The sequence below is a fragment of the Falco peregrinus genome, chromosome 16 (genome assembly GCF_023634155.1).
Source record: "Falco peregrinus isolate bFalPer1 chromosome 16, bFalPer1.pri, whole genome shotgun sequence".
NCBI classification, from domain to species: Eukaryota; Metazoa; Chordata; class Aves; order Falconiformes; family Falconidae; genus Falco; species Falco peregrinus.
This window is the reverse complement of record NC_073736.1, coordinates 7,668,712-7,689,757: the sequence shown is the minus strand read 5'-3', so window position 1 is coordinate 7,689,757 and position 21,046 is coordinate 7,668,712. Positions and strand designations below refer to the sequence as shown.

At 42.8% G+C, this 21,046-nt stretch overlaps 1 protein-coding gene across 16 annotated transcripts in view; it reads left to right on the top strand.

Moving 5' to 3' along the window:
- Positions 1-44: 44 nt before the first annotated feature.
- Positions 45-21,046, top strand: part of LOC101915605 (protein PHTF1) — a 31,192-nt gene continuing 10,190 nt past the window's right edge. For 5 of the 16 annotated variants that reach the window (XR_008749983.1, XR_008749981.1, XM_055819871.1 and 2 more), the window contains exons 1-10: positions 96-554; positions 4,071-4,741; positions 11,557-11,694; positions 12,135-12,277; positions 13,151-13,318; positions 14,246-14,354; positions 19,732-19,788; positions 19,880-19,949; positions 20,445-20,603; positions 20,845-21,004. Coding sequence is in view for 12 of the 16 variants with exons in the window: in XM_055819871.1 (XP_055675846.1) it covers positions 137-554; positions 4,071-4,741; positions 11,557-11,694; positions 12,135-12,277; positions 13,151-13,318; positions 14,246-14,354; positions 19,732-19,788; positions 19,880-19,949; positions 20,445-20,603; positions 20,845-21,004 (2,093 nt within the window). In the remaining 4 variants the exon portion in view is untranslated. Of the gene's footprint in view, positions 555-1,238; positions 1,396-4,070; positions 4,742-11,556; positions 11,695-12,134; positions 12,278-13,150; positions 13,319-14,245; positions 14,355-14,958; positions 19,437-19,507; positions 19,668-19,731; positions 19,789-19,879; positions 19,950-20,444; positions 20,604-20,844; positions 21,005-21,046 lie in introns of those variants that run through there. The other 11 variants (XM_055819870.1, XM_055819872.1, XM_055819873.1 and 8 more) reach the window with 7 other exon arrangements.

Sequence of the window (21,046 nt, the reverse complement as noted above, 5' to 3'; positions counted from 1 at the left end):
GGCAGCGCGGGCCCCCGCCCGCCGCCGGACTACACTTCCCGGCGATCCGCCGCGAACTACGGCCCCCGGGCCGCGGCGCCTGCGCGCTGCCGCCTGGCGCTCGGGCCATTTAAATGTGTGTGAGGGAGACTGTGAAATGGCTGCGCAGGTCGCTGCGGTGCGCGCAGTGTCCCGGGCCCCGGAGGAGCCGCCCCCACTGCCCCCGGGGGACCGGCCCGGCCGGCCTCGCGGCGGCGGGCGGCGGCGGCGGGGCCCCCCCGGCGAGGCGGCGGGCAGCAAACGGGCCCGGCTGAGCCAGCCGCTGCTGGCGGGGCCCGGCCCGACGGAGCCGCTGCCCCCGGCCGCCCTGCCCGGCCTGCCCGCTGCCGCCGGGCTCTTCACCTTCTCCCCGCTCAGCCTGCCGCCGCCCGCCGCGCTCGAGGAGCGCCGCCACCACCACCACCGGCATCGCCCCGCCGCCGGCCCCGAGCCCGGCCGCCTGGCCGCCGGGCAGCCGCAGAAGGCGCGGCGGGGCAGCCCCGCGGACGGGGCGGCCGGGCGGCCCAGCAAGCGAGGTGAGGCGCGGGGCCGGGGCGGGGGGTGGGTGGGGGGGTGGGTAGAGGGCCTGACCGCCCGCCGCCCGCGCACCGGGACCGTCGGTAGCTCGACCGGCAGGGATCGCCCCGGCGGCGGCCCCGTGCCCGCCCGGCCCGGCCCAGCTCGGCGGCGGAGCGGGGGCGGGGGGCGCGGGCTCGGCCGCCCGGGCGAAAGTGGGAGCGGGGCGGGCGCGGGCCGCGCTCGAAGCCCTCAGCGCGCCCCTGCACCTTCGTGCGGAGGCGAGCGCGGCAGCGTGGGCAGCCCCCGGGCCTGGCGGGGCCGCTCCGGGCCGCGGCGGGCACGTCTCCTCCCGCGGGCGGCCGCCCCCGGGGCCGGGCCCTCGCCGCAGCGCTGCGCTCCGCGGGTCGCGGCGCGGATGCGTTGTAGGGAAGGTTTCACCTAGCGCTGCCTGCCTTGGCGTGTGCTGGATCCCAGGAGCCGCCGCTTTGGCAGCGGGTGGCGGCGGTGTTTGGTTTTGGTGGTTTGTTTTCGTTTTATTTTTAAATAAATGCCCTGAGATTTCCCTAACAGGAAAGCCAAAACGTCTCTGGATTTTGTTTTTTGGGGGTGTATGTGTGTGTGTCTTTTTTTTTTTTTTTTTTATTACACTACCGAATGACTGCTCTGGTTCTGCTTGCAAATTTGTGGTAGTAAAAAGCCTTTTGGTGAGAGCAACGCAGATTAAAAGCAATTGCAGAAGCTGCTGTAATAAATATATTTATGTTGTGACTTATACTTCAGGAGCGTCCGTGGAGGTGTTGTGCCAGAGATCAGAGATGCAGGCGCGTGCAGGAGTCGGGTCTGTAGCACAAGCTCCAGGTAGTGCCGTCTTAAGAACGGGCAAAACTATTGTGAGGAGAGACTTCTCACTGGTGGTTAATGCATCTAAACCACGATATCTGAATAACGATGCTAAAAGCTACTGGATAGTAAGCTTCAAAGTTTAGCTTGATACATGTCGATAAAGCTACAGAAGCAGTAGATCTTCCTAGACAGGGAGTGTCGTGGTGGGTCAGTTCTAGCCCAGTAATCAGGTGAGGCCTTCTTTTAATGAAGCCTTAACCACCACTAAAATCACCATCTGAATGCCAGATTTGCAAATTAAAGCTGTTTGCTAACTGGAATTATTCTGAATCTCTTCACTACTTGCTCTAGACTGCACATCTAGTGGGTTTGGGGATGGGGTGGGATTTCTTTTCCTGTCTATCAGTTTTTATTTCTATGTATGACCTAATTAAACTGCCTGTTTCTTTGACTATACTATTCTTATCTTTGGCCACAGGTGACAATATCTCAAGTGTTTTTGCTGTTTAATAATGATGCTAGTGTGTTCAGTTACGTGGTGTCTAGTTTTAGACTGGCTGAGTTACTTGCCCTGCTGTTACTCTGCTTCACTGTGGGAGCCCATATTTTGATGACTTGGCTATAGCTCTCTGTGTTTGAGGTAGTAGAGGCTTTCCGTTTATTTAAAGGAATAATTAAAACTATATTTCCTTCAAGTGTGTCAGACCTTGCCGTAATGTCACTGTGTAGCTTCACTTAAATAGAGAGGTTGCTCCCACTGTAGTACTGGCACTGCCGCGTTCAGTGGCCACAGCAGCGGGCAGGGTAGCTTTTATCCTGAGAACAGACCAGTGTTCACTGGAAGTTCCAAAATGTACAGGATGCAAGGTGTATGTCTGCTCTATCTTCAGGCAGGAAGAGAGATACTCTGCATTAAAACTAGTGCATGTCTGAGGTTTTTAAACTATATCTAAAATTAGAAATGCTTAAAATAAGACACCTTCAACAACCAAAAATTAACTTGGAAACATCTACAGGGAAGCATTCCCAGCAGCTCAGTGGCGGCATGAAATTCTTGCTTAGTTTCAACTTGGAATCCCTGGTTCCACCAGAAGAAAAATGTGTGTGATTAATGTGTTCATTGCACTTAGTAAAGAGGTATCTATACTTGAGAGCTTAGTGATTGAGAAGCTTATGCACGCTTAACTTCCGAGATTTCCAGAAAAGCTTATTCAGAGAACTGTTTCAGTTGACTTAACAAAACAAGTGGTACTGTGTTTCTTTTCCTGGTTTCCCTAGCTGTAATGGAAAAATAAGGGCTTTCGCTGTTTGTAAAGGCTAACAGCGGTACTGTGAAAACTTGTATTTCGGGTCCTAAGACAATTGTATGAAGCTAGTATTAAGCAATCTACTCTTTCTTTGCTTCGTGAGTAATTCTGTTCATTACACTGGGCTGTTACAAGGTCAACCATCTTCACTAAAGAGCTCCAAGACCAAACTGGTAGTGATACAGTTAAATACTGTGATTAGGCTGAATAACTTGAAGCTGCATGTATCTATCATTACACCTTTTCTCCTAGATCGATGCAACATGCTTTTTTATTTAACTTCAAGTACTGCAGGAGAGTAAAGAGGGAATACAAATTTGAAAGCTTTGCAGACAAAGAAAGGGAATTTTGTTAGCACGAAGCACTGTGCTGCTGGAAACTGAAAAACTTGCAGCTCTTGCTTCTTCTAGTCAGATGTTACCTTCAGTTGCAGATTGTTCTGACCCCCACAGCTATCCTGGTAATATGGCTCTTAGAGGTTTATATCTGTTGTTGGCATGAAACAGTTCTTTGATTCGGGCAGATTAAAATCTTGTCTTGGCAATTGAGTATTTTAACAGCTGGACGGTCAGGATTTCTACCTACCATTGTCACTTGCTAAACATTACATGAATTAGTTTTTATTCCTAAAAGATGAGCAATTAAACTATTACATTTTGCCTAGCAGTACTACTTTACATTTTGTCTCTCAGCCTTTAGCCTCTTACAGGTTGATTAACCTTTAAAAGAAACCAAAACAAACAGCCTCTTAATTTCTAGTTCTGAATTAACTGAATAGTTAGCTATCTTTTGCTAGTGTTATAGTTATGGATGTGATGATTCTGATCTTTTAATACAAAAGACTAGCAGTGTCAGATTTTGTTTGGCTGGAAGGGTAACTTCTTCAAGTATTTTTACCTCTAAATGTCTACAATGTTTGTATCTCTTCAGTTGTGCTCTGTTTTGCTTCTATATTGCATATCCGAAATTGGGGAAGTGTTCTCTAATGAAAGTCGTTATGTTTAAATGTTATGCATACTTGTTTATCCTCTTCCCCTGCATGGCACTGCCTTAAATGTCAGAAGTTATTAATATACTTAATTATAGATGTTCTGAAATATGGACTCCTTCTAAAGGTATTCTAGTAAATCTGTTAAAAATTGAAATTTTTCTAAGATACTAAGCTTGAATTTTGGAAGTTTTCCTTAATTCCAGGCTTTCTTTGCATAATAAAGTACTGCATTTTTTGCTGTGTAATTAGGTATTGTAAGTAAAAGTCACGACATTACTATTGGCCAGTCTTCCTGGGAATAGATAGCCTTAGCAAATCGGAGGTCTTAGTTCTTTTTGGGTGAATATGCAGCAACTGCAGAACTCTAATCTTCTCTTTATTGTTGCTGCCAGAAACTCCAGACGAAAATGGCAAAACCCAGCGAGCTGACAGTCTTATTATGAAGAAGATAAAGAAAAAAAAGAAAAAGAAACACCGGGAAGATATGAGGGGAAAACGCCTGAAGATGTACAATAAAGAAGTGCAGACGGTGTGTGCTGGACTCACTCGAATTGACAAAGAGACTCTGTCTCAAGGACAGTGTGATAACTTAGAAGTGAACAAGGAATCCTTCAGGTATCTGAAGGATGAGCAGCTCTGCAGACTGAATTTGGGTATGCAGGAATATCGAATACCCCAGGGAGTACAAACACCATTTGTGACACACCAGGAGCATTCTGTTCGCAGCAGCTTCTTGAAAACTGGCACTAAATTTAGTAACTTCATTCATGAAGAACATCAGTCCAATGGTGGTGCTCTGGTCCTTCATGCTTACATGGATGAACTCTCATTTTTGTCTCCAGTGGAGATGGAGAGATTTGCAGAAGAGTTTCTTGCGTTGTCATTCAGTGAAAATGATAAAAATGCAGCTTACTATGCTTTAGCCATAGTACATGGAGCAGCTGCTTATTTGCCGGACTTCCTGGATTACTTTGCTTTTAACTTTCCTAACACTCCTGTGAAAATGGAAATTTTGGGCAAGAAGGACATTGAAACAACAACGATTTCAAATTTTCACTCTCAGGTAAGCGCTGTTTAAAGGCGTAAAACTTGCAGAACACGTAGATTTGATTAATCTCATTAATCCAGAGCAGGGATGGCCTAAAATAGGTGAGGCATAGTTTCATTTTTTTTTTTTTTCCCTAAGGTGATGGGACTACTGCTGCTGTGCTATTTATGCCTGTTTCTGCTTAAAGCTCTCTTGTGCCCACCGGTAGTTGGTGAATCACACTTTAGACACTGCTAACTGTGATCTGAAAAGATCTGCACTGATCTTCTTGCAGACTTTCAGTTAATCTTCTAAACTTGGGAGAACACTGATATCATACAAAATGATAGCCAAGTCTGTATTAAGAGTTGGATAGATCGCAGATACCAGCACTGCTTTTTCTATTCAATAGATCTGTTTAGATTTTTTCAAGGATGTTATTTTTCAGATTCCAGTATATAACTCACAAATAGTTTGTTGGGGTTTTTTTAACATCTCAATTCTATCAGTAGCTGGTGCTGGGTGTTTAAACTTTCAGAGAAGTGTTTAAACTTTCATTTTATATACTACCTTGATTTCCATAGTAGGCTTGAAGTATTCTGCATTCTCAAACAGCATTTCCATGTAAGTTAAATGGATGCAACAGTAATAACTTCAAGATTCCCATATGAAAACCCCTTGGGTTTGACTCTTGTGATCAACTTAGAAGCATTTATGAACCTACAGCAACACTACAGTTTAGATAAATGTGTTTCAGATGGAGTAAAACCTCTTCCTGCTTAGTCTACTCTGATAAAGATTCAGACTGCTGATTACTTCTAGAGAATTTACTCAAGACCTTAATTTCTTTTACTGGTTCACCTGTTGGAAGGAAAAACTTGAAACTCTGCAGTGGAGTGCAGTTCAGTACTATTGGAACAGACCTTCTTTAGCAACAGTTTTGAAATGGTAATGCTTGTGGATGGGCTGTCTGGATCTCTCCAGAGTTCACCAAATGCCTATAAGCAAGAATGTGTTGGAAAAACAGTTGCCGCTTGGTCACTTCTGGAATTTGTCATAGGTATTATTAATTAGTAATTCTGATACTTACTTGTTTGACAACAAATAGTTACTACAGCACTTATTTAAAATCTGTTTTTATTTCTTGGTTTAAGGAACTGTGCTGCCAGAGCTGCATCAGAGCGCACAGTACTTCAAAAACAGTCTGCCTGATGAGCATACAAACTGCTGCTATCAGCAAGAACACTTTTGCACAGTACACACCTGTACTCTGCAGATGTGAAATTTGGCCACAGGTTAGGCTTTAAAGTCTTCTTTGTTAGAGATTTATCTATGTTCTTCAACATCATGATTACATTCTGATTCACTTGGAGTACATGTGACGACCCCCTGAAATGGCTGAACAGTGCCAATTGAATATTTGACAGTTAGACTTTTTCTTGGTGAATGTTTCCATCTTGTAAGCATGCATAGCTTATACTATAAATACATTTGAGAAATGCATGGTAATAAGTAAGAGGCTTCGCTGGGTTATAGTCAGCGCTGGTATTTCAATTAATTCTATTTTAAGTACTGTCTAAACTTGATTAAGATTGAGTCATGACATAAGGTTCAGTTGGTCTAAAACACCTCTCTAAACCCAGCTTCGGCATGACCTGGTTAATCCTCTCTGAAGTATGTTAGTGAGGTTCACACACTGAGCAAACACAGAAAAGTATAGTTGTCACAACTCTTTAAGACAGCTGGAACAGGACTCGTCAGAGAATGTAGATGATGGTAAAGTATCTAGTTTAAGGGTGCATTTAAGCTGATAGTAGATTCAAACTATGGTAGCTGCATGCTGCTGAAACTCCCAGTTTTTGCAAGCTAGCTTATATTTAAATAGAGAAGGCTAAAATGCCCTGCTTAAGAGAGCATAGGGAGTATGCTGTGGCTACTTTGCTGCTGTTCCTTGGCAGCACTGTTGAGGAATGAAGAGATGGGCAAAGCTTCTCTTTTGGACCTTCCATAATGAGAAATTGTACAATGCGAAAGCACTTCACAGTTATGCCTTTGCAGATTAAATGTATTACAGTATTTGTTGTATGCGGTAATACTGAGAATATTTTTAATTGAAGATACTTGGATGAAAGTCACCTCCGTTCTGTATGCATGAACTTGTTTGCTGTACTGGCACAGTATGTCTGCCTGCACTGTGGCAAGGGGATTTTGAGCATTAGGCAGTCTTGAGTTCTGATGTCATGGTGTCAAGAAATCAAAATTTGGTCTGTTAACTGAAAGTTGGTGTGACCTTTGGCTTGTACAACATTCATCTGTTCTGTGTACGTTGTCAGATAAACCGAATTTTAGTAGGAAGTTTCCCCAATTAAAAATAAGGACTTTAATCTCAAAGACTTCATAAAAATCTAGTGATAATTAACTTCCTTGCAAGGTGAATCCCTTTGTTCTTAGGGTAGTGAGGACAACATAAACTAAATAATTATAACAAAGCACTCCAGTGTGTATTTATACTACAAATGTTTGGTTTCTGTGTATTAAAATAACTAAGCTTCAGTGTTCTCTGGATTTTTTTGCTTGCATTGGCTCTGGCTCATTTGCTCTGATACTTCAGTGCTAAAGCTAAGCTTCACTTTAGAGCTGTTCACTTGGACTAAAGCTTTCGAGACTGAAATCACTGAACAGTAATTTGCCTTCACATAAGGGCATACTTCAATTTAGAAGCTCTTAGCAATGCAGCTAGAACGAACTCTATTTTCCTTATCAGTTGTTTCAGTACAATTGCTTCTGGGTCTACTCAGTGAATTGGAACATCTCTAGACTTGAAAAACCACTTCTACTTTTTATTTATTCCTTTCACCAAGAAGAAAACTGATCAAGTGCTGTATGGGTTCTCTATATGGCCCAAAGTCCAGTTAAACTGCCGTGAGGGACTGGGGGTTCTGGGAACAGGCCAGGGAAGAGTTGGGGGAACTAGGTGTTGCATAAGCTGCTTTTGCCTCTGGGAAGGACATGGGAGAAGCAGCAAACAGGGGATGTAGGCTAAGTTTTCCTACTCCTGCAACATACTGTCAGAAAAGCTTACTCCTCTCCCTGACATTTTTAGTTAATGAGCCATACCACAGTTTGGTTGTCTGCCCCATCTTTGTCTTACTTCTGGAAAAAGGTCTCTTACCCTGGAAGGGTGACTTGATTTTTAGTAGAAGCCTTCAAAGTATGAAATGGAGAAATTGTGCATCAGTACTGCAAAGTTATTTTGGTTTATCACTTAAGCCATATAAATAATGATCGATGGTCTTAATCAAGCATCTGACAGGTTTTAGTCAAACATACAACCCTCGCTGTAATGGCGTGTCACACTATCCTCCTTTCCTCCTTCTGTTGTAAATAGTAAGCTGCCCTGCGTTCTTGCTTTCTTCCTTGCAGCAAAGTGTTTGCGTGGCTGGTTTTATAGCTGACTTGACATACTAAAATACTGTCACTGTCAACTGATTCAAGCTTTTCTTGGAACTAGAGAGAAACTTCTGAAACTTAACCTCATTTGTCTCAGGCTTGTGCCTCATCTGTGTGTCCTCCTCTTACCCAAGCTGAGGTATACTGCTTGCTTAACCCTTTGTGAGCCAGGGGTCTGAATTATCTCAGTAACATGCAAATACCACATCCGTAACTTCTACAGGAAGTGTTGTCTACTTCTGTTCCCACTCAGGTGTGTGGAACAGACAGGCGTATTGTTCAGCTGCTATAAAAATGTCTCCGTGAACACTGAAGAGCTAATCTTGAATATTCCTGCAACTTCACTTTTCATGTGATCCTATATGGAGTAGGGGAATACGTAGGGTAGCTGTTTGGCATTTTGAAAGAGTAGAGGACACTAGCCTGATGGTCCTTTTGCAACAGTAAAGATAGAGCGTGGTCTGATCTGTAGATAGTGGCAGTTACTGATCGTATGATCCACTAATGTTTTTAAAGAAGCGTATTGAACAAATTATAGCAATGAAGGTGCTGTGGTAATAAGTTACTAACTTCTGACAGCCATGTAAACTGGAAGGACCCAGGCTAAGTTCCTAAACAAGAGCTGAACTTTAAATATAAACAAGAAACTTCAAGAAAGGTCCTAGTGGATATAGCAAAGTGACTTCACATATTTCATAGTCACATCTTTCTTCCCTGAAAAGAGGGGTGCTTGAAGATGGCTGTGAAATTAATATGGCTGTGGAGAGTGCGTCTAGAGTGCTTGGAAAATAAAAGGTCAAAGTAGTTTGCAGGAAGGTGCAGCAAGCAGGTTACTTGGTCTTCCTTTACACTTGGGTGGTTGAGTGTCCTGTGAGTAAGGTGCCAGTTCTTCTAGGTGGTCATGAATATGCTTGTTATTACACACAAGTGCTTAGCATATTCTGTATTCTTGAGACTACAAACCTAACCAGTGGTATTAGTATCTCTGCTGCTCTGGAGAAATTGAGGAGAAGGTGGAACCTTACATGAAAAGGAATTTTTTTACAGCATATTAAACTGGTAGACTATTTCCCCTATGATTGAAGTGCTTGAGATGAATACTACAGCCTGCTGGGGATTGCCATGAGTTAGTACGTATTTTCAGTGTAAACATGTCCTGATTTTAATTCTCAAGTGTGTATATTTCTTTTAAGTTCTATTAAAAACTAGCAAAACGTTGAAATCCAAGATCTCCTTTTCTAGTCTCCTTTATAGCTCTTGAATTCTTTTCTGTTTTTTCATTGCATTTCAGTGCATTTAAAAAAAAACAAACAAAACAAATTAAAGCTCCTAGTTTTTCATTCCCTTTGAAAACATTACAAGGAAAAAGTGCATATGGTATTATAATTCATTCTAACTTGTGACAAACACCTGTGAAATATTAGTGAATCTCAACAGGTGGTTTCAATAGAACAAATCTCATCTGGGAATAGTCTGTCTTCACTTACTTTAATAGTACCAGGCAGTTAAGTTTAACTGGCTTAAGGGCCAGAGCATTTCAGTCCTTGGTTCTCCCATAGCTGCAGAGAACTAGACTAATGCAACGGTTTTCTAATACTGCTGCTCTGAATTGCATTCTGGCTAGCTGGGGAAATTGTTCCACTTCATTGACATTGGATATGAACTTTTAGTAGTAATGTTCTAAGAGGATTTGGAGACTTCATTTTCTCTTAGGTCAACAGCCAAAGAGAATGAATAGCCTCGGAAGATAGCGCCTGCCTCCTAAAAGCTGTACAGTCAAAACCAGGAAGTTTGTAAGTGCTCATTTGGTGGCTGCCACTGGACTTGAAGGTGGAGCGAGTGCTTGAGCTGCACAGTGAATTTCTGTGAGCGGTTTAGGATGTAAACTCTTTACACAGGGAGGTAGGTAGAGGTGATGCGGTGCAGTAGTTGGCTTAGGGCTGAGGAATAAAGCTGTATGTGAAGACATCTTTGGCTCCTACTCAGCTTTTAATTAAAAGCTAAGTTTGTGCAATCAATGCAGAACTGCTAACTGCATATATACAAAGCTAAAGAAAGGAGGGCTCTGGAAATAGGAGTGAGCTAGGCTCCTATAATTAAGAAGCTAAATATCTATGGTTGCTGCTAGAGAATAAAATTGTAGCAGTAATTGTAACTCTTGCTTTATTAGTCTCTCCTAATTTAGCTTTAACAACTTCATGGAATAGTTTAACTACAACTGGTTTGTTGGCTAAACTGCAAAACTTAAACTCAAGAAACTTAAAACTGAGCTGCTTCATACATGTATCTATAAATGCAGTTACAAAAGGTATCACACTTTCTGAACATGACTATAAAATTACAAATCTACCAGTAACCCTCTGTCCTTTGTACCTATCCCACTGTTTAGCCAAGGGGGTTGGCTGGCGTTTTCCACTGCTAGAGCCACTTGAATATTAGAGAGGCTGTTAATGAAGAGTGGTGGAAGGCTGGGGATCAGACACATATACATATACAAACCAGACTAATTACAGCAGAATTTCTGATCTTGTAAGACTGAATAGCTGCAGCATCTACATACAACCTACCCTGTGGCCATATGGCATGTTATAGCTGTAGTCCATAGGAGGAGACTAGAGAGCACTGGAGCCCTGCCAGTGGTTCTCCTCCGGGAACAGGAAATTGGCAAGAAAAATTCCCAGATGACCTGGGAAAGTGGGACAGCCTGTGCTACGGAGGATGTCAAAAAGCTGTAAGTGAGATTAAAAGTGTTTCTGGCCACAGCAGTGACATCAGGTTATATTGCAAATGGTAATTCTAGAATTGTTGAACATGAGAGCTGGATTTCTAGCTGGACCTCTGTCATTTCCTCAGGGTTTTTTTTGTCCAGTCTTGTGACACACTATAACAATATTATCAGAACCACTGCATGAAGGACACCTAGATTTTTTGCTACAGTTGGGAAAGGCCTCTGGGACATGACTGAAATGAAAAGTGCACACAACTCTGTAGCAAACAGTTGGAAATGTAGAAGCAAATGTGAACTGCGCAAATTAGTAGAGTTGAAGCTTGCTGGTGAAAGACTGAGTCACAAGGGAACTTTGCATGACCATTTTCTCAAGGCAGCCTGGAAGCGTTGAATTGTTCCTGATTTAGTCAAATACTAACTTACTGACAGGAAATACTTCTGAAGTCTGAATAGCAGCAATACAGACAGGCGTTCTTTTCTCTTGGGATACCCCATGGGCATCTGTTCTGAACAGCCTCTGTGTATTCCTAAAGGCATCTCTAATGAAATAGGTGTAGATGAGTCCAAGATTCATTTCAGTTGTGGCCTAGTGTATTATATTAATCAATTTTTAATCTCTCTTTATCAGAACTAAAGCTATGATGGAATTGTCTTTCCCTTTCTGGCCATTCAGGTCAATCGAACGTATTGCTGTGGAACCTACAGAGCAGGACCAATGCGGCAGATCAGTCTTGTTGGAGCAGTGGATGAAGAAGTTGGGGACTACTTCCCAGAATTTCTAGATATGTTGGAAGAATCTCCATTTCTCAGAGTAAGCAGTAACTTGTGGTGTTTGTTGAGAGCACTATAGGTATTTAAACAATTACTGTTTAATATATTTCCAAGTAATTGGAAACCATAAAGTATTTTTTCTATTGATGGGCTTATTGTTTGGACTACTGAGTTAGATTTGTTCCTGTGTCCAAATGAAGGGAACTGAATTGGGTAGCTACATTTGTGTGAATAATTAAAAAATTATCTAGTGCATATATATGATAAACTATATTTAACCATTTACTTCTCTAAAAACCAAGTCGGATAAAGTTACCTTGGAATAAATTTGCCTCCTAAACTTATTTTAGTTCTGTACAAGTCTTTTGACAGCAGATTTGAACTACTTTTACCAAAGGCATCATTTAATTTTTCTATCTCACCCAGTGTTTTGTGTTATGTGTGTTTTGTGGGTTGTTTTGTTTTTTTGTTTTCTTTTAGATGACTTTGCCCTGGGGTACTCTTTCTAGTCTCAGACTTCAGTGCAGGTCACAAAGTGATGATGGTCCCATAATGTGGGTGAGACCAGGAGAGCAGATGATCCCGACAGCTGATATGCCAAAATCGCCATTCAAACGGCGCCGGTAATGTTTTGCTTTCCTTTCTATTTTAAAGGTAAAACATTGCAGTTATGTCTGTGTTAGACTTGAGAACAAAACCTAAATACTTTGTGTAACCAGTTCTTTAGAAGGCTTGTTCACAGATTTAAGTTTTGTTTTCCTTTCTGTTTCGCATTGCCTCAGTGGATAAGTAAGTTATTTGTGATGGTTATTTTATTTCACCACTTTTCATAGTGGTATGTCCTAGATCAGTGCTTTTTTTAAGACTGAAACCTCTTTTTATTATCCTTCAGGAGACTTCTTTGTTCTTCTTACTTCTGTGGAGAGAACTAATGTGGTGGTGAGGGCAGGTGAAATGCTCTAAAACAGCAGAGATCCGTAACACTGTGTCGCATTTTAATGCTAGTGCTAAAGCACTTGTAATGCTGTCTGCTTCTCAGGAAATACTGTGGTATACATATGTGCTTGCTGTCTTTCTCAGAAAGAGTGTGCTGTAGAACAAATTTTAAGAGGTAAAGAATTGGAAACATACTTTAATTGTAACTTCAAAAAGAATTTTTGGATGTACTCCCAAATAAGTAAAGCTCAGTATCTGTTCACATAGCTCTGTTTTACATATTATATTCCTGGGAGAGTTCTTTCAGCACAAGTGAACAAAAAATATTTCTTGATTGGATTTGTTTTATATAAAGTTTGATTTCATAAGCTGAATTGTACTTTGTTGTATTTGTTTTGATCTTCTGTTGAATAAACACCCAGAAGAAATCAGAGGGAAGTGCTTTGGTCTTTGATTATGAAGCCTGTAGCATGCAATATCTTAAGATAATTTTAATAAGAGTATTTATTTTTGAGTAGTCTGAAACACTTTTTTAGTATGTCTTTTCTGTTGCGTTGTAGGTCAATGAATGAAATAAAGAATCTTCAGTACCTACCTCGGACCAGTGAGCCCCGTGAGGTTCTGTTTGAAGACAGAACAAGAGCTCACGCTGATCACGTGGGCCAAGGGTTTGACTGGCAGAGTACAGCTGCTGTAGGTGTTCTGAAGGCTGTACAGTTTGGGGAATGGTAAGTGCCACTGAAGTGCGACTACTCTAGTCTGAGGGGGAAATTCTAAACGTTTTCTTTCAAAAAAAAAAAAAAGATTCCTTGGAAAATGAGCCTAATCAAAGAAATGGCTTGAATCCTGTGATAATATAAATGCTGTCTAGAGCTCTGGAAAACACAAGCTACGTACCCACTATTTTTCCCTCTTCCTGAGGTGCTAGAAAAGTTGTAATAGCCCTTTGCAGAAGATTTTGGTGACCTACAAAATAAGCCTTAAGATACCATGCCTGGACAGTCATCTGTGACTGTTCTTTTTTTCCTGAATAGGTATATTAACGCTAACTTCTGTAACAGTAGTCTAAGAACTCAATGTAATCAATTCCACAACATTGCATGTACCCAGGACATTGCTGTTGACCTTGCACAGAAACTAGACTTGCATCATTGTTATTTCTAGCAATTACAGTAGAAATTGGATAGCATCATTAGCAATATCATTAGATTTTCATATGGATAAAAGGTGCCGAACTTCCTTTGCTCTGATTCACAGCCGTTATTGTTACTTTAAGTTTTTCCTTTAATACGGAATTATTCAGTCTAATTATAGAATGGAAGAGTTGAGGCACACTGTGGTCCCTAGAACATACAGAGAACTTAGGTAGTGGCAATTTGAACCTAGTTCTTGGACACTTCAGGATAGTATTTGTCCATGAAAATGTCACTTCTGTTGTGCGTGCATCAAGAAAGAAGTAAAATGGGGGGGGGGGGGGAAGAAAGAGAAATCTCTGAATTATAGCTCCTTTTCAAAATAATACATGTATTGAGAAGTGACAAGACTTTGCGCACAGCGTAAAGCTGAAGTAGGTCATTGGTTCAATCAAACTGTGTTGGAAAGAGCTCTGTAACTCAAATCCTTTAAAAATTCCTGGAACTCTTGTCTTTTTCTAGGAGTGACCAGCCTCGTATAACCAAAGATGTGGTTTGTTTTCATGCTGAAGATTTCACTGACGTTGTGCAGAGACTTCAGCTGGACCTGCATGAACCTCCAGTGTCACAGGTATTGAATCTTCCCTAGCGACAGCTCATTCTTAGCATTTTGGAAGTAGCTTCTGACAGTTTGCAGGTTCGCTGTATAGCCAGCCCTTTTGTATCTTCCGTGGCCCTCAGTTAACAGCTGTTGGGCATCTTTCCTTCTCGTGTTTCAGAATAGAATAGTTCAGTTGGAAGGGGCCTACAATAAGCATCTAGTCCAGCTGCTTTTCCTTTCTACCAAGCTGGAGTCATGATGTGTGCTATAGAAACAATTAGAAGTTCATTAAGAAGTCACGTATGCCTGTTTCTGCTTTTTGTAATATACTGATGTTGTCTTATGATGTGAAGGCATCTCAACTCAGTCCTGTCAGTGAAAACAGTAAAGCCTCATGTCAAATCTGCTGTTTTCAGCTCTTAACAGTAGAATGCTGTTAAGCATTTGTTGTCCCTTCCTAAGGTGTGCACATCAGATAAATGACATTTAAAAATTCCAATTCTCATTTAAATTTGAAGTTTTACCAGTTAAACAGAAACATTCTAACTTAGATATGAAGTACGTTGAAAATAGGTGGATACTGAATTGTTTAAACAGAGTATACCACTAACTTTACCATCTTTCCTTCTCTCAGTGTGTTCAGTGGGTGGATGAAGCCAAACTAAACCAAATGAGACGGGAAGGCATTCGCTATGCTAGAATTCAGTTGTGTGACAATGACATCTACTTCATCCCTAGAAATGTCATTCATCAGTTCAAAACAGTGTCAGCAGTCTGCAGCTTAGCCTGGCACATAAGACTTAAACAATATCACCCTGTGGGGGAGACTTCTCAAAATGCAGAAAGCAATTCAAGCTTGAACAGTAGTGTTCCTGGAAAGACAGAGTCAGAAGGTGAACCCCAATGTGTAAGTGTAAAAATAGAGTCTGAAGAACCAGGTATAGAAACACAGCTTACAGCAGGGGTGCTCTCCTCCTCTGTTTCTTCAATATCAGGACTTGTGCAACCAGATCAGGTGGCCCAGCCCCTTCCAGGTTTTAAAGTAGAGTCTGATCAGCAACACAATCCACAGGATCATGCAGGCTCTTCTGTGTGATATGTATATAATCAAACATTTTTTTAACAACTTTTTAAAATTTTGATGTGAAGTTATAGTTTTATAACTGGCTTATGTTTTATTGGAGAAATCTTGCCTATAATTCTATAAAGAAAGGTGACATTCCAAAATGTCAAGCATATCTTTTTTACACAGATTATGCAAAATTCAAGTTGTATTTTAACCCCTTAGTACAACCTGTAACAGTGGTCTACCACTTCTTTCTGTTTAAGTAAAGAGATATTGAATATCTCCTCAAAGTCAGAATGAAATTCCTCCAGGAACATAAAATGATTGAACTACATTGGTCAGTGTTATTTCCCTACTTTTACGTTATCTCTAATCTTTACCAGAAAGTGATGCTTTTGTAGACTTGCAAAGTGACTTTCCCATCTCATTTTAATTGCTTAAAAAAAAAAAAAAAAGCACAGCACTTTTGATGATTTGTGAAATTTTTGGTATGTCTGTTCTTGACATGTTGGTTTATATACAAGTTGGGTTTATACACAAGCTATAGAAAATGATCTCTCTTTCTTGCAGTTCCTATAAAGGTGATCTGTAAAATTAACTGAAGAAAGTGTCTGATCCTGTTGAAATGCAATGACTTACTGACCTAACACTTTTCATAGCACTGCTTATGTTGTTTGGTGTGAGGGTTTTGCTTCCAAAATACATCTTCCCTGAACATGGTTAATACTAGTGTCAAAATTAGAGAACCTATCAGTAGTCTTGTGGAGGAAACCGCTATCTTTGAGCACTTTAAGGCTTTAAAATACTAACCAACTTGGCAGCTTGTTTTGGTCAGGTCGTAATGTGTCCAATGGAACCACAGTTTCCCCTGTACTGATGCACTTAAGATAATAGCATTGAGTTGATAACTGACTTTGGGCAGTAAGGCTGTCCTTATTCTAGGAAGTTCTGTATTACTGTTTCACGATAAAAAGTATTACGGCATTGGACTGCTTTTTCCATGTGTAGCTTCTGGGTGCCCAGGTGCTGTGGAAAAATCAGTGGCACGTGCTAAATGTGTAGAGTGTCAGCTATCAACAGTGTTTAAACAATCTTTCAATATTTCTGGATGTTAATGTGTAATCTGTATTTGACTTTCACTCACCCCATTTATTACTGCCCTTTCCAGTTATCAAAAGGGAAAGTCCTGTCCCTTTCTCCCTCTCCCTTCCCCCTCCCCACATTTAGAGTACAAGCTGGGTTTTGGTGCAACTTAAGCTGTCTCCAGATAAATTCATTTGTTCTAATCCTCACTGGGGTAGGAAAGATTTGAAACACTATGTTAGACTAGACAAAAGCAAAGATGCTGTGTTAGTTCTGGATGCATCTTTTTAATATCAATTATTACTCTTCTCTTTATAAGGGTCTCTATGTTACTCTATTATAAATCTTACTTTGTGCAATATTGTTTGTGTAGGCTTTTATATACATATTAGCACCTCAGTGTAGAGGTCACTATTTTAAACTGATAGAAGAATAATCATCAGAAGATACTGCAGTGATTAGTTAGAACCTGTATTACTCCTTATGTGTATGTATGTATTGTCTTCGGTACAAAAATGAGGACTAGGAAATATTTCAATTTAAAACTAATTTACAGATTGAAGTGGTAGTGACTTGTTTAGTAATCTGTGTAAATAAGGTGTTAGAATGGAAAGCTTTTTATGATGAAAAGTAATGTGATTCATGCAGGGGTGTAATTTAATCTTAGCAGAAATCCTAGATGACCCAGACCGGCTCATAAATGAGCTGTCTGTTCTCTGGTGGGTTTTTTCCACTTTTTATGTTGAGAGGAATTTCATAGCTTTAAGGGTTGTGCAAAGTAAAATTCCTCACAGGCAATAGTGGTTTCAGCTCATCCTTCACATTCAAAGATCGTATTACCCAAGGGTGTTCTTTCCTTTTTACGAAGTCTGCTGGTCTTCCAAGTGCCCATTTCACTTCCCACATGTGCTATTCTTTGGTCGTGTCAGTAGAGGTACATCAATAAGGTGGCTTTTCTTTGACAGCCAGCACTGCATACAATCACTCAGGAATTGACAAAACTGCAGATACTACAGTGAGTCTGCAAACATAACTTTAAAGGCAGAATAAACAGATTAAGAGCCCCCGTACACCAACTTGTCTGTTTTGTAGTGAAAGTTGAAACAGAATGAAGAGGGAATAAATTTGGAAGTCCTCTGTAAATTCTAGTAGAGTGTTTTCAGATGGATAAAGGAAGAAGACCAGAGTGGCTCATGTTGCTTTCAAAACTAGCTTTAGTGAAATCTGACTACAGCCAGAAATACCTGGAAAATGCTCTGACTTACCGCTTCGGATGGAGTGACATGACCAATAGCATCATGCTCTCTTTGTGTTCTGTTCAGTTGCTCAATATCTAATGTCAGATTTAAATACAGAAATGTATCTTCACGTGACTTGAATGTTGCTGATGCTGTTCTAGCACGCTTGGAAGACTGAGGAAGAGAGGAGCAAACTTTATAGAAATCTTACTACCCAAATACATTATCAGCTTTGGTAGGCTTTAACCAAAGTGATGTACTGCTTTCAAACTCCACCTCAATTCTGGATGTGAAGTATGAGAGGGGTTGCTAACGAAGCAGATTGCTCTACTGTCTAGCCATTGTTTCAGGATTGCTCCAACTGCACTGAAAACAGAGCAGGATTAGAACAATGCCTTGATGTGAAAGATGCAGATGTTTTCCAGAACAAAACATGTAGAGTACTAATTTTTGTAAGCTACAGCTGTTCAGAAATGAAGCAATGAGTTCAAGCCACTTGAGATTTGCTGAGCAAAACAAATCTCTGGGTAGGTCCAAGTAAATATTTCTGAATATCTCCCATGTTAAATAGATGGCTGTTTGGATTTCTCTAAGATTTTGTAAAACAGCCTACATGATGAGGTAATAAAACTTTGGCAGATTTTGTGGGTTGTTCTAATATTTCTCAGTAGTACCCAGATAGATATGAAACAGTTCATAAATACGAATGTGCTGGTCAGTTCCTGTAAATCCTCAGTTCTCCGTGTCTGAGGACCTGCCCTGCTATCTGTGTCAGTTGATCAGTAGAAAATACTCCTGCTATGTGCTGGAGACGGCCGCTGATGGCCCAGGCGCTGTCTGTAGAGCCATCAGCTTTGGGATATGGAACTCTGGCACAGGCTTCTATTTTAAGTAAAGTGCTGTTGATTAAAAATGCCACTTGGGATAAAGGTGAGTGACAGGGTTGTGCTAGAAGTGGGCTAGCATGAGGCAATTGACAGGCAAAATAGCAGTTAGCTTCACTTTCCGCTCTCCCTTAGACATGCTACAGGTCATTTTGTGCAGATACTTGACACGTTCTCTTCCAGGAAGGTGGGACGCTCGGTGAAGTGTTCTCAGGGGATTTATAACCAACACTTTTCACAGGTATAGCTCTTGCCATACAGAAAAGGGCTCTCCGCCGTGCTCTGTCAGTTTTCCTGCACATTACAGCTCAGTTCCCCCTGGACCAGGCCGATGGTCAGAACTTGTCTCACAGGCGCCAGCTCATGTCCTTAACCCGGCGCGGCCCTTTTCGGGTCTGGACGGTGGGAGTAGCGAGCCCGGGGCTGGCGGGTTCCCAGGGGTTTCTCGCAGGATCCACACGCTTCTGATTTCTTTGTACAAGGTGTAAAGAGACTTGTGTTTCTGGGTCTGTGAGGTTTAATTTGGTTTGGATTGGCAGCTACGATTATTTTTTTTCTGTGGTTTTAATTTATCTAAGGTCTCTGCCTGCAGAGGACGTGTACAATTGCCTGGAAGACTGTTGCTTTGTGCGGCCTTAGTATATTTATTACCCTGGCGAGTGGCCCCGAGGGTCGGGCGGGCACGGGCCCGCGCCCCACGCAGTGCATTTCTGTCCGTAGCTGACTGTACACCAGTGTCAAACTGTTAAGCTATTTCTTTGTAAAATAGTCCAACGGAATGCATAGAATTTTTTTCCTGTAAAGTATTTTTTTAATAAACAAAGTCTGATTTTGTCCTTTACCTGCCTGGCTGCTTATTTCCGCGCTGGAGTCGCGGCGCTCGGCGCTCTGCTAGTGCTGCCTGGGTGGGGGCGGGCCGGGGACAGGCGGAGCCAGTCGAGCACCGGGCTCGCGGCGGTCTCCAGGGTAACAGCGGCCGGGGCCGGGGCCGGGCCGCCCCGAGCTCGCCGGTGCCCCGCGGCGCCCCATGGCCTCTCGCGACAGGGATGCCATTTCCTGGTACCAGAAGAAGGTGAGTGTGGCGCGGCGCGGGCGGGCGCGGGCCCGGCCGTGCCCTCAGCCTCCTCTCCTTCCAGATCGGGGCCTACGACCAGCAGATATGGGAGAAGTCCATCGAGCAGACCGAGATGAAGGTAACGGCGGCGGCCGGGCGCTCCCGCCGCCCTCGCAGCCTGGGGTCCGGCTCCCCTGGCGCCTAACAGGCCTTTGTTTTCGGCTCCGTAGGGCTTCAAAAACAAGCCTAAGAAGAAGGGTCACATCCAGCCTGACCTGATCGACGTGGACTTAATCCGAGGTGAGCAGTCCCGGGAGAGATGCCGGTGGCCGGCGGCCCCGCGCAGCCGCTTTCCGCCGGGGGAAGGGCCGGCCGGCTCCCTCCGGAGCTGCGAAGCGGCTCCCGCAGCCGGAGTCACGCAGCTTCGTGGCGGCAGCGGCTCAGGGCGCCGCCGAAGCCCAGGACCTTACCGGAGGTCCGGCTGCCCGTGCTTGCCCCCCTCAGCGTGGAGGGAGCGCAGACACGCCGATAGCGGCGGCAGGAGGGGCGCGGGGTGGCTGAGAGCGGGCTCGGGGGGGGCTCAGCAGCCGGTGTGCTGCGATAAGGCAAGGGGCAGCTTCCCCCAGGCCTGTTCGAGTGCCGTAGCTTGGACGAGTGCCTGAAGCTGGGCTGCTGTCACCCTCCCGAGCCGCAGCGTTCTGGCAGGGTTTGGTCTTGGCCAAAAAGGAAGCCATAAGTGAGCAAATTCTTGTAATTCATGATTAGTGACTTGTTCGTTTTTCCTTTTATTCCAAGGCTCTACGTTTGCCAAAGCCAAGCCTGACATTCCTTGGACATCCCTAACTCGGAAAGGAATTGTCAGAGTTGTATTTTTTCCATTATTCAGCCAGTGGTGGATACAGGTCACTTCCCAGCGTATTTTTACGTGGCTCCTGGTGCTCTACATTATGCAAGGTAAGGGCTGGCAGCAGTCTGTGCCACAGTCCTTTTTCTGCAAGGAAGATAAGATAGTTTTGTCATCCATAATCTCATAAAGCATAAGGTTCCTCTCTGAAGCCTGCTTAATGTAGATTTCAAGATGTGTGGCACTACTATTTGCAGAAATTATAAAACAGAGTAAAAGTAAATAGTGATGACCAAAGAATTGGGCAGTGCTCTTTCATTTTTGCATTTGATACAATTTTCTCCTTTCCAGTCATAGCAGTTGTGTTGTATTTCATGATGCCTGTTGTGAATGCAAGTGAAGTCATGGGACCAATGTGCCTAATGTTGCTGATGGGAACTGTTCACTGTCAAATAGTGTCCACCCAGATCAACAAGCCTTCAGGAAACAACGGGCTCAGCAGGCGAAGGAGGTGAGTGGGGTAACAGGTTCGTTTATTGCATCAGAGCATATG